Raw genomic sequence first — 13,136 nt, 5'->3', positions numbered from 1 at the left:
ATTAACATAATACAGCATTTCACGTAGTGAAATTCAGTAATTCAAGTACATATTTAATACTACATTAACATCTTGTATTTTTTTTTTTCTTTAAATTCTTTTAAAATAAAAGCAGTCCATAAGCGGAAGTACCATGTAAAACAACTTTTAGTTTATTTTGAAATCAGGAAGCAACGTGACTTGATTTCGTCTGATCCTCGACATCAGTGACAATCACAGTGGGCAGATCTACGCCTCTCACATCCTGGTGACAGCGGCTTTTACGCAGCAAATGAGGGGGAAATCAGTCGCGCCATGCCGCTTTTTAAAAACATGAATCAGCCTTATGATTAATATCTTATATCATTTTTTATTTTCCATCTAAAATTCGAACCAAGTTTCGGTTTAATGGGGGAAATTGACGGTGACGCGCGTTAAAAGAGAGAAGGGGGTGATGTGGAAACGAAATTAGTCCCAGAACATGATTGAACTAATACTTTGTTGAGTCCAAAATACGTTTAAAATGAAGAGGAGATGGATTCGCCGCAGGCTGCTTGTCTTAATCTTCACCTTCTTCATCATCCTCTACGTGGATTTTCAATTAAACACCAGCAACCCACCCAAACTCAGTGCGCCCCACGGTCCACCCTCGCCCATCCAGCAGACTCCGTCCCCGGCTGACGACGCTCAGAAGCCGGCCACACACAGCATCAGCAGCACCGGTGGACACCTGACCACCGAGGACGCACCAGTCATTATTCAGCCCAGAGTGAGACAGGAGGAGATCTTCATCGCTGTGAAGACCACGGGCAGATTCCACAAGACGCGTCTTGCGCTCCTTTTGGAGACGTGGATCTCCAGAACCAAGGCGCACGTGAGTTTCTTTTGTGTCTCTTTTAAAAGTCCAAAATGACTCCACGAGGAGTAAAAGTTTAACTATGACAGAAAGGTGTAAAAAGGAAGTGAATTTATTTCACCATTGGAGTTAAATGCCTATGGTAAAAGTACTGTAAGTTACATACTATATAAATTTAATTATTTTTGTTTGGACACATACATTATGCATATATCACTGGATCCAGATCAGTATTTTTAAGATCAGATAAGAAACTCTTGTGCTCTATGAAATGAAAACATCCACTTCCTGCTGCAAAGCTGATCAATCACAATAACTGACACAGGACCCAGAACTATAAATTGGCATTATTATAAGAGCATTTATATGGCTTTGAATTCAGGATTCAAGGATTTTTCAAACCCAAAAATGTAAGTGTTCAATCAGCATTGAAGTTAAAACGACTCGACGTCCGAATACCAGTGATTTCTTGCATTGTTACTATTATTATTATTATTATTATGTTATGTTGCAGGAATGAGTATGTTATTAATTGGTATTCACTTCTCTGCAATGCTACGACATGCATTCATGTTCCCGCTGTTAGCGTTAATGTTTGTAGCGAGCCTCACTTTTTAAAACTTGGGGCAGTGTTCAATATACATTTATGTCATCCATTGGATCATTTTAATATCATTTGGTACATTCCATTTGCAGTTGGATTTCCAAGTAGGGAACTTGGTAGCTAATTTTACCGTTAATAGCACTTCTGTCATATTTGTTTCCCAGTAAATCAGTTGTGAGAGCACTGAGAGTTACTGTTTTGTTGTCCCCCCCCACTTGTTTTGTTTTGGACATGTCCACTATTACGGCACAGTTCACACAAAGGTAACACTGCCTTTTTTAAGTGGTATCTCAGGAGTATAGGGCTGAGCAGTTAATCCAAATTTTAAGGCCCACTGCAATTTGTCAAATCGCAGGAGACACAATACTTCTTAAAGCCAAAACGTGCGCGTCAAATGACCATTTTAGATAAAAAAAATATTGTCCTGACCCCATACACATCGTATTCTAGAGACTGAAGAAAACATCCTTGTTTCTCACAGATCTGCACAAAACACCACACAGAAATAACCAGTGAAAATGAGAATACTTCAAAATAATCACATTTAGATATTTATTGAAAATCGCTTCAGCCTGACTCAGGAGTTAATATATCACGGGTTTGCTTGCTAATTTTTAGTTTGCAAGAGGCTTTAAACGTGGACACTTGTCCAGCTACGTTAGATTGGGTGTTCCTGTTATTTTGTCCACTAGACCTTGTATACAGCTGAGCAGCAGCATGAACCTCAGCCTCAGAGGGTTCAACGTCGTCTTTAACGCACTCTCTAACATTGGAATCTTCATAAAAGAGGATTTATTGCATCCTTTTTAACTGTACCCAATCACAGTAAGTATGCAACAGGTGAATATTACATTAAACATGTCGGTAAATAATCTTTATTCTATGTTCTAAGACAATACCACAAGCAGTGGTTAATGTTTTTGGTGTTGAGAGGAAGTTTCTCATGTTTGCAGCTTCTGTCGCCGTTCGATGAAATTTCAAATGAGAAGCACGGGGGCGGGAGAAGAGGAAGATATTGATAGATGCTGACAGTTTCTTCCTCTTTCGTATTTCAAAAGTGACACATGAGAGTTTTAGATTTGTTTCAGCTCGTTAGTTTTTCCCCCATTTCATACACACACACAATTCTGAAAGCTTGAAGCTCATGATTTAACGTGACTTTTAAATCACTTTTGATTTTCTCAGACCACTGAACATAAATCACATTGTTTAGCACACATTGGTGACCTTGATTACCAGCTCGTCTCACTCGTGTTGCACCTGTGCGAACACTTCAGCGTGTCAGAGTTGAGAAGAGGCCTCACGTTTGCATCTGTGCTCTGATTTTCTTTGTAGTGTTTCTCATAATTGCTTACCAAGGTGAAATGAGTGAGTGTTGCTTCTTGTAGAACTGTAAATTCTATTTCTGGACACATATCACGGCCACAGGAAGCCAAAACATACACACACTTTTGACAGCCACGTGTTGAACACATGATCACATCGGAGTTCATTTGATGCTCTGTGAGACGTGAACAGATAATAGGTTTGTGTTGTTTTGCTGGGAGTTATCAGTTATTTCAGTTGAAATGTGTCGAAGGTTAACTTAAAGGAAAAATGCACGTTTGTGTTTCCATTAATAATTCAGTTTTTTTTTTGTTAAATGCTCTTGCATTTGTTCTTTGTGTTTAGAGTTCTCTTTGATACCTACCTCTGCCCCTTTTTTCCTTTCACCCCAACCTGTCTAGGCAGATGGTCGCACATCTTTGAATCTGCGTCTGTCTTTCGGTGAAATGGATTTTTTTCTATCCACTGATGCCTATAGAGTTCGCTCATTGTGTGAATTGTTGGGTTTCTCTGCTCTCTATAATGTTGTCTACTGTATGTACAGTGCCTTAAGATAATGTATGTTGTGATGCGGTGCTACGTTGAATAATATAATATGACAAAACTGTAAGCACACATCCCAAAACAGCCCTGTCTATACAATAAAAACAAGGATGGATAAAGGTGCCATCTCTCTCCATAACCTTAACAATAGCTAATTAATGCCTAACCCTTACCTTAACCTAACTGGAAGGTTGTAACTCATTCTTTAGAAATGAGGTTTGGCAACACACACACACACACACACACAGGAAGCCGCGCAGGCAGGTTGTCTGGACTGAGGGGAAGCAGTCACTGCGAGGCAACACTGTTAACAATACTGAAAAGGAAGCAGGTCATAGAACAGGAAGTGAAGAGTGCCAGAATGAGCACACACACACATTCATACACAATCACCCGCTCACTTTGTCCATCTCACAAGGTGAAAAGTCATTACTAGCAAAGCACTCGGCCGAGTTTTGTATTCACTTCACCACCAAAATGTAATTATTTCTTCCAACATCAACATTTCTATCAATCGCAAAAACATATACAGTAACCTTCTCTGTGGAGGTTAATCAAACTGTGGTGATGTAAATTCAGCATGCTAATACTGTAAGCTTTGAATTTCAGTGCTGTTAATGCAGTGACGTTGTTTACTACAGGTTTGCTGCTGTTTAACAGTAACGCGTTACTAATTACAATAACAAAATGAAGGCTAACCTGAGCAGATATGGATTTATACCCAGCCAGCGTGCCCCATAAGGGTTACATTTGCTCTGATAATATGGGTCCCAAGCCAGTTTATCCATGGTTTTCATGGTGGCCCCACTTGTATTTGCCCACATGGGCTTTCCATGAGCCCCACATGGAACCCACCTATGGCTGTAGCGGGTCAGGGAAGGACCCAAATGCAGTACACGAAGACAGGCAGACAGTTGGTAACGATATTTATTTAGCACAATGTTCAGCGACAGTTCAATCAAAACCCTGCGAGGAGAAGCTGGGCTCACTGGAGATCTCTGGCTGTCTGAGCTCCGTGACCGTGGAAAGCAGAGGGAAATCCTGGAGCCCAAGATGACAAGCCCACACAAGGGAGATGACAGGCAGCACACAGGCTGAATCCGTCAACCCGAATAACCCTGGAGAGACTAGTACTGGCGACATAGAACAATCTGGCACTGAATGAACTGAGAGGTGAGTTTATATACTGGGTTGATTGGTGATCAGAGGCAGCTGAGTGCAACGGGTGGGGAGAGTTGGACTAATGAGCAGGGAGTGGCTGGCAGGGAGGTGAGGAGAAGGAGGAGCTGGTGAGCTGAGGTGAACGAGATGACAGAGCTGAGAAGTAACGTCGCCAGACTGCCGGCCACTGATTGGTCAGAGCGGAAGAGACGTCCGACACGAGAATCAAGCCGAATAAAGCCGAAGTGTAGATCAGTTAAAAACACTTCACAATCCTAAAACCGTGGGTTAATCTCCAACAATTACCAGGGAAATGTCTGAAATCTCAATATTTAACAGAGGAGTATTTAGCAACAGCACTGCTGATTGCGAGCGGTGGCGGACGAGCCGCATCACAAACCCTGTGGCTGTATTTCAGTCCAGTGACTGAGCCAGACGGAGTACTTCCTATTCGTGTGGAACAAATAGTTTAATGAACTGATTCTAATGATTCACTTACACTGAAAACAACTGCTTTACAAGTCACTAGTCACTCATATGTGTGTGTGTGTGTGTGTAAAACAAAGTCATGGCAGTTTCATTCAGCCGTGCAGTGATGACTCCGCCCACGTTGATTGCGTACTATTTTGTAGTAGAAAACCAAACGTGCCGTTCAGTGGCGAGGCGAGGCGAGGCGAGTTGGGACCATAGTGGAAAATGGCCATTAGTAGCCTGGAAAGGGTACCAAGTGGGCATGGATTTGAAGTTGGCAAATTATGCAGGTCCCATATGGATTAACATGCTCCTGGGGACACCATGCAAACTATGGACAAACCCACTTGGGACTAGGGCTGGGCGATTCTTTCCACAGAAAGTATCGATTTTTCGGCCGCGAGTATCGATACATTTATATATATATTTATTGAATGGGACATACAAGTCCCATTCAAATCCTCCGTGTTCCGCCTGGCACTCTGCTCGATGCCCATTTACCCCGTTTGCTTTTGCAGGAAGAGCGATTAGGTCCGCCAGCCGCTAGTGTTGCTGAAGAGCTGGGGTCACCAACGCAGTGCTCGTGGCCACCAGGTTGCCCCCAAGGACCACATGAGTCACCCGTTGGCCTGTTCTAAAAATAGCTCAAATAGCGGCACTTACCAGTGAGCTGCATCCAAGTTGTTTTTTTAATGTATTGTTTTTTTTTTTTGATTTCATCCAAAAAGGTGAAAAAATGACCGAGATACAGCCCGTTGAAATCGCCCCTCAGGTATACGAAAATAGGCGCTCAAGCTCAGGCAGAGAGTGGCGCTCCGCCCGGAAAAAATCGGAAAAACCCACGGCCCTTGGCGGGGACCAGAGGAACAGAATTCTGTTGATTTCATCCAAAAAGATGAATAAATGACCGGGATCCAGTATAGTAGAAATAAAGCGTGGCATATTGATATTTATCTGTTTCCTATCTTGTTAAATTGGGGCACACGGTGGTGTAGTGTTTAGCACTCTCGTCTTGCAGCGAGAAGACCCGGGTTCGAGCCCCGGTTGGAACAAGGGCCTTTCTGCATGGAGTTTGCATGTTCTCCCCGTGTGTGCGTGGGTTCTCTCCGGGTTCTACGGCTTCCTCCCACAGTCCAAAAACATGCAATGTGGGGATTAGGTAAATTGGACACTCTAAATTCACCATAGGAGTGAGTGTGTGAATGAATGGTTGTTTGTCTTTAATTGTGTGTGGCCCTGCGATGGACTGGCGAACTGTCCAGGGTGTACCCTGCCTATTGCCCGATGTAGCTGAGATTGGCACAGCACCCTCCGGTGGAGGATAAAGCGGTAGATGATGACTATCTTGTTAAATCATTGTTGATATTATTATGAGAAATCATTAACATGATCAGTGTCTTCACTGTCCAGTCAGAGCCATATATTGTCAAGTCAATGGAACACTCACAAGATGTCACTAAAATCACACTGTCCCTTTAAAATCTTTCAGAAAATGATGGAATCGTATCACATCGAATCGTAAAGAATCGTATCGTTGGCTGAATATCGTGATATATGTCGTATCGTGAGCTGAATATTGTGTATCGTATCGTGAGATTAGTGTATCGCTACAGCCCTACTTGGGACCCATATTTGTCAGCCCAGATATAACCCTTATGGAGCCTATGTGGATGTGCTGGCTGGATATTTGCAGGTATTTGGTCATATTGGACAAAATGGCCGAACTGGTTACATGTTATAAGTTTACCTGCACACAACCACACCACAAATGATAAATAGTGTCCATTTGCCCAGTAACTTGAGTGCAGTGACCCTTGAAAGTTGATATCAAGCACCAACCTGACAGCATACATGTTAGTGGTATTGACTTTCTTCTTTATGAGCCCTTTGAGCAACATTATGAAAACGATTTGAACGTCCATAAATGCTCCATAACATGTCTGCTTGATACCGTACCACTGAACATCCAGCTTTATTTTTAGCGTGCTGCTGTATGAAGACCGAGGGTGTAAATATGCTCGGGAGAGAGATATCTGGGAAGAGCTACAAGTGTGTAGGTCAAAGGTTGAATGGCCTAGGATGAAGCTACAGGAATATGTATGTGATCAAAGGTGTAAAGAGTTTCAATTGCCACGCTGAGAAACACAGAGAGAGAGTCGCGTGGGGCTGATTGTGCCAACTCATTTCACGACAGTTTGATCCTAATCAGACGTTTTGTATTCAAAAGTGATGCACTGCAGCGCTAAATCCCAGCAGAAAAAACATGAATATGTGGATAAATGAGTTACTCTCCACTGGAGATGCCTCAGAATTTCCCCGCAGAACACAGTTAAGAGCCAAGTGGCTGATTTGAAAGCTTGAGTCCGATTACACGGCCAAGAAACCACCGACGTATGTAGATCAAAAAACTACATCTAGATGTATTACAATCATTTCGTGCTGTGGGGCAGAACAAATCTCACTTACTGGCCCTTTAACATTGTGGAAAAACAAGGTTGGATTGATGCATTTCGGTGTGATCTCTGTAAATCATCCTGCCCAGTAACCGCTGCTAGTGACAGTCCACCCTTTTTGGTTTCTGACTCCAGTTTAGAGTCAGTTTACTGCTGGTAGTTTGGTCTGAGTTACGACTGGAGGAGCTGATCGCAGAGTATTCTGGGATGGAAAAGCTCACGGATGTGATGGTGGTGGTGGTGGTGGTGGTGGGGGGGGGGTGATCCGTGCATCTCATCCTCTTCCTGCTTCACCGGGGGAATGAAAAATGAAGGGCCCCCAGAGCAACAAGCGAGGGAGAGTGCAGGAGTTTGATTGGTATTAAAATGACAGAAGTGGAGATTTAGAGGTTGTTTTTATGTCACCGAGAGCGCGAAGAGAGAGAGAGAGAGAGAGGTTGAACGAGTATTGATCGATGAAATGAAATGGGGCTGCTTCAGTAAAAACCTGATGCAGTGTTTCGTTTCAACAGTGCAGCAGAACACTACTTCTTATGGTTTTTTGTTGCCACAGAACATTTTTGACACACCATCCCAAATGTTACACAATTAAATATCACAGCGGCCAAACATTATGGGATAGAATGTGCCACACGGTCAAGTCTTTATCCATCTTTTTAATTCCAAACTTAAAACATATTTATTCAGAATGGCTTTTAATACCCAGTAGTGTGGTGACAGTTATTATTATTATTTAATTATTTTTTATTCTTTAAATTCACTTTTTATTCCTGTGTGTTTTTATGCTTTGATTTATGTTTCATGAATTTGTTTTTACTGTCTGCTTTTGATGCTGTGTGTCTGTAATGCTTTTATTTTGTAAAGCATTTTGGTCAACTGTGGGTTGAGCTTCCTCAGTGTCGTCCAGAAAGAAAATGATTACATAAGTAGCAATTTACTTTTCATTTTTATTTAAAGTCTACATATAATACGCACTTTCCCTCTCTCTTTATATATATATGCATATACTGTATATAAACCTATACTTGACTCAGTTCAAATGATTTATGCAAAGAAGTGAGCAATTGCAAAAAGTCCACCAGAGGTCAGCATTACACTATCTATCTATCTATCTATCTATCTATCTATCTATCTATCTATATATCTATCTATCTATCTATCTATCGGGCTTCTTCAGTTGTCGCCTCTAAACTAGAGCTGAAACAATTACTCGATTGATCGATTACTAAATTTGTCGTCAAATATTTTGATAATCGATTTGAAGCTTTTTTCGTGATTAAAACAAGATTTCTCATTGTTTCAGCTTCTGTGAATATTTTCTTTGTGTCTTTGCTCCATACAACAAAGAAATCATTAAAAACTCAAACGAAACATTTGAGAACATCATCATTGCCAGGTTTGACAAACACTGGTCAATGTTTCTTAATGTTTTCTGACATTTTATGGACCAAATATTATTACTTACACTTATTATTATTACTGGATTACTGGATTAATTGTGAAATATGAATATGAAGATACTTGTTAGTTGCAGCTCTACTTTAAAACTGAAGAAGCCTCGTGGTTGAGATCTTCAGTGGACATGTTTATGTTATGTCCCATTGAGACAAGCTGAATTTACAGTGTGGGGAATTAGGAGAAGTTTTATGTCAATGAGTGTCCTCACAAAGTGAGAAGTACAGGTTTATGTGTGTGTGTGTGTGACTGTGCTGTGACTCATAGTTTTAGCTCACACAGGGGAGCCTTGTTGTTGTCACATCCAGTTTGCTCTATTTAAAACTATATTGATTACGTGTGTGTGTGTGTGTGTGTGTGTGGCTGCTCAGTGATGAAGATGCTCTCGGGATCCTCTGTTGCAGATGTGGAAAAAGATGCTTATCATGTGCTGAACAAAGCTGGTGTGTTTAAAATGCTTTCTCTCTCTTTTTCCGTTTGTTTGTTTTTGTCCAGACGTTCATTTTCACAGACGTGGAGGATGCTGACCTGACTTCAGAAGGTATGCTGAAATAATTCATCTAGTGAAATTATGTTGTGGGAAAAGCAACCATTGACTGTAAGACGCAGAGTTATTACATTTTAGGCCATGTTGTATCCCTCAGGGCTAATTACTCAAAGACATTGTAAGTTTTAATTGCTAACATTAAGTCCAAAAATACCCCTTAGCAACAACTGACAAATAGTTAAGGAGCTGGTTTAAATAATAGCGTGAGTTAGACGTGATGTTCCATGCACACAGTCCATTGTTGGCCCATTGTTGTTCCACTCCAGTCCACTGGGTGGCAGTAATTCCCTGGGAGCATGTTCCACTCCACCCCAATAAGGTGCTGTTGCTATAACAGCAAAGTTTTACCCTCTCACATACCATAATCATTTATATGATGGTAATAATAGTTAGACAGATGTTTCCACAACACAGTTCCAGCACGAATCGACTCGACTGTTTTGGTTTTGGTTTTTGGTTTTCCATTAGTCAGAGCACCTGGAACCTGGCACTTTTTTTAGTACCTGCTCTGCGAGGTTCCAAGTGAGGTGAGCTAATACCAAATGTGGCGTCATCAGACTGCCGGCCACTGATTGGTCAGAGAGTGTCGTCACTGGAAGAGTCATGAGCACGACGTCCGACACAAGAATCAAAGCAAACAATGTCGAACTGTAGATCAGTTAAAAAGACTTAAAAGTCCTGAAAACTTGCGTTAATCTCCAACATTTAGCAAAGGAAATGTCTAAAAGCTCTTAAATATTTAACAGAGTCTGGTGTATTTAGCTAACGGAAAACCACATCACAACCCGGTCGTTCCCTGCGCTCCAGTCATGCAGGAAGTACTGAACTGATTCTGTGAACAAATCTTTTTAATGAGATGATTCTAATGATTCAGTTACACGGAACACAACTGCTTTACAAGTCACTAGTTTGTTTGTGTTGGGTATAAAATAAAGTCACAGCGGTTTCATGTAGCTAATTAAGCTAATGCTAACCCTGTGAGTTTTCCAGCTAACTGTGTAGCTCTTGCTAAAACGTGCTGTGTTTTGTGTTACCAAAGCTAAAGCCGTTAAATCTACATAATAAAATGACTTATACTAAACTTATATTAATATGTTAGTACTGTAAATAAGCGTATTATTTCAAACAGAGAACATCAACTGTCTCTCTCTCTCTCTCGGTCCAGGTTACAACATGGTGGTCACAGGCTGTCAGTCAGATCACAGCCAGCAGGCTCTGTCTTGCAAGATGTCTGCCGAGTACGACGGCTTCATGGCCTCGGACAAGAGGTGAGACAGATCGAGGTCCGTCCATCATCGGGTTTCTAAACCAGAATAAACTATTTAATAGCAGCTTTACCACAGTTATTATTAATGGCTTTACCAATTTGTGCTGCAGGAAGAAACACTGGTAACACGACAGCTCTACAAAACAACTTTTTGTATGCTCCCACTTTGTTATTAGTAGAGTAGAGCAGGAAATGAGGCTGTTTGGTTTGGAATGAAGCCTTGTTACACTGACAATCAGATAGAAAACAAGGTGTTAAAATAAAAATAACTGAATGTAAAGGCAGCGTTAGATGCAATAAAATGCCTCAGAACACAGGGTATCACATCAGGGCTGGGCAGACTGTCACAGATACTACAAAACTACAAAATAAAACAATTAGAAAGGTCAGGAAAACAGAAAACCAGAAACAAAGAACCAAACTCAGAGTCAATGAAAACCACAGCAAGAGCAAGTACAACAAGAAAAATAAATATTACACCGAAACAAACCTGGAAAACCCAGAGAGATGGCAGTCCACCAACAACAAAGTACAACAGCTTTTCCAGCTTCATTTTCAACCAAACGTGTGAAGTAACACAAGCAGATCAGGAAACGATAGAAAACAATCACACTGGACCTACACGTTTGAGAAATAAAGTGTTAAAACGTGTAAGAAATAGAATTGCCAAGTATTGTGATTTGACCTTTGGTAACTTTGGGCAACGATGCCTGAACAAGTCTTTCATGGATCTTCCTCCAGTGATTCAGATGTAACTGATGTAAAAACAACATGGGGTTTATTTAATTCCATTTTTCTCCTGTACTCTTGTCCGTTGCTCTTCAGGTGGTTTTGCCACGTGGACGATGACAACTACGTGAACCTGGGAGCCCTGCTCGCTCTGCTCTCAGCCTTCCCCCAACAGAGTGACATCTACGTGGGCAAACCGAGCCTGGACAAGCCCATCACTGCTCATGAACTTCTGGAGGGCAACGCAACGGTACCGTCCCTTGGTGTTGATTCAAAGGTCCCATATTATCGCCATATGAACCTCGCGGTTTACTCGCAAAAGGTTTATAAAAGAAGAAGCTTCAACCACTTAGAACAGGGTTTTTTTTTCCCCTGTCCCGTTTGCATAAGGCCCTGAATTTGCGATTTGAGCAGATTAATTAAACCTCTCGTCAGACCTGGCAGGGCTACGCCTGTGCTTTGTGCCTCTGCTCTTGTGATGATAGTTGAAATTTGTCCATTGTCATGTAAGAGAAATTCACGTCAAGAGCCAGAGTTTCCAATGAGCGGTTGTATTTAGTTCTTGGCCGTGTGGTAAAGCCTCTGAAGCAGCATTTATACCACAACACTCCCCTGAAACACAGGCTGAATTTAATTTATGTGCACCGATAACTCCTCAAGGCAGGGTGACCCCTCTGAGATACATTACTGTCTTGGATGTGACTCCGCAGATTAATTTTTTTTCTAGCCGTGCTGTCGTCTGAGATTCTTTCTCCTTTTTTTTTTTTTATATCCACCGTGACTTCCTTCCTTCTTTCCTTCCTTCTGCTTTCTTTTCACTGATAACCTTTTATTCCCAATTGGACCTCATTGCTGTCAATCACTCACTGATTCACGTGAATCCGGTCGTCTTTCATCCTCCTCTCTTGTCCACTGTTGCACTGTGGGAGTTAATATCCTCTTCAACCAAACTAGTGTCCTTTGCACCTTTTCTTCTTCAAAGAAATAAAAAAAAAAAATTACTTTTACTAGAAGCTGCTGCTCACACGCTCTCACTCTGTATCCATTGATTTTTTGTTACTCTGGCTTCCTCCCACGGCCCAAACACATGCACACTGAGGTTAGATTATATCTGCAGCAGGCAAGATCGCTATAGGTCTAAAATTAAAAAAAATAGTTGATTGTTCAGTCTTATCTCCAAGCTATTAAGTTCCAATGTTTTATAATGGAGGCTGTCTGTCCTGAGTCCCTCCCACCAGACGAGCATAGGCAGATGTACGTGCTTCATACACAACAGACGTCAATCTCTCCATCTTTAAAAAGCCATTTCTGAAGAGTGTTTTATTGTATGCTACATTATTATATTTAGACCGCTTTTCCCTTTTCTGGGTTGCAGTGTAAAGGCCGCGCGTGCATGCGCGAACAGAACATCTGCACTTTGCATCAGCGCAATTACGTGACGGTTTGTGCTGTGGTTATTACGGTAATTTCACTCACGCTGTTGCAGTACGCCGGCGAATCTGCGTCTTTGTCAACAGAGAGGAGAGAGTCGTGGAAAAAAACCCCGTAATTTTTGGACATTGAGACTCAAAACTCAAACAAAACACATTTTCACTTTAAATATGTTTTACACTGCTGACATTTCAAATTTAACATGCACAATCTGGTGTTCCTGTACAACTAACAGTGTTTCTTCATTTCAAATTGTAAATAACTGCCAGATATTGAAATTTATTCTGGAAAAATGGGCAAAAGCAATTAACTCA

At 41.4% G+C, this 13,136-nt stretch overlaps 1 protein-coding gene across 1 annotated transcript; it reads left to right on the top strand.

Annotated features, from left to right (window-relative positions):
* Window positions 1-212: 212 nt before the first annotated feature.
* On the top strand, window positions 213-12,149 carry LOC122760876 (beta-1,3-N-acetylglucosaminyltransferase manic fringe-like). The gene is made up of 4 exons (XM_044016063.1): window positions 213-853; window positions 9,344-9,389; window positions 10,561-10,663; window positions 11,488-12,149. The coding sequence occupies exons 1-4, from the start codon at window positions 503-505 to the stop codon at window positions 11,786-11,788; spliced, it is 801 nt and encodes a 266-aa protein (XP_043871998.1). The 5' UTR covers window positions 213-502; the 3' UTR covers window positions 11,789-12,149.
* The last annotated feature ends 987 nt before the right edge of the window (window positions 12,150-13,136 follow it).

This window comes from Solea senegalensis, unplaced genomic scaffold, assembly GCF_019176455.1.
Source record: "Solea senegalensis isolate Sse05_10M unplaced genomic scaffold, IFAPA_SoseM_1 scf7180000014119, whole genome shotgun sequence".
Lineage (NCBI taxonomy): Eukaryota > Metazoa > Chordata > Actinopteri > Pleuronectiformes > Soleidae > Solea > Solea senegalensis.
Note: the sequence above shows the minus strand (reverse complement) of the source record. Positions and strands in the feature narration are given on the sequence as shown.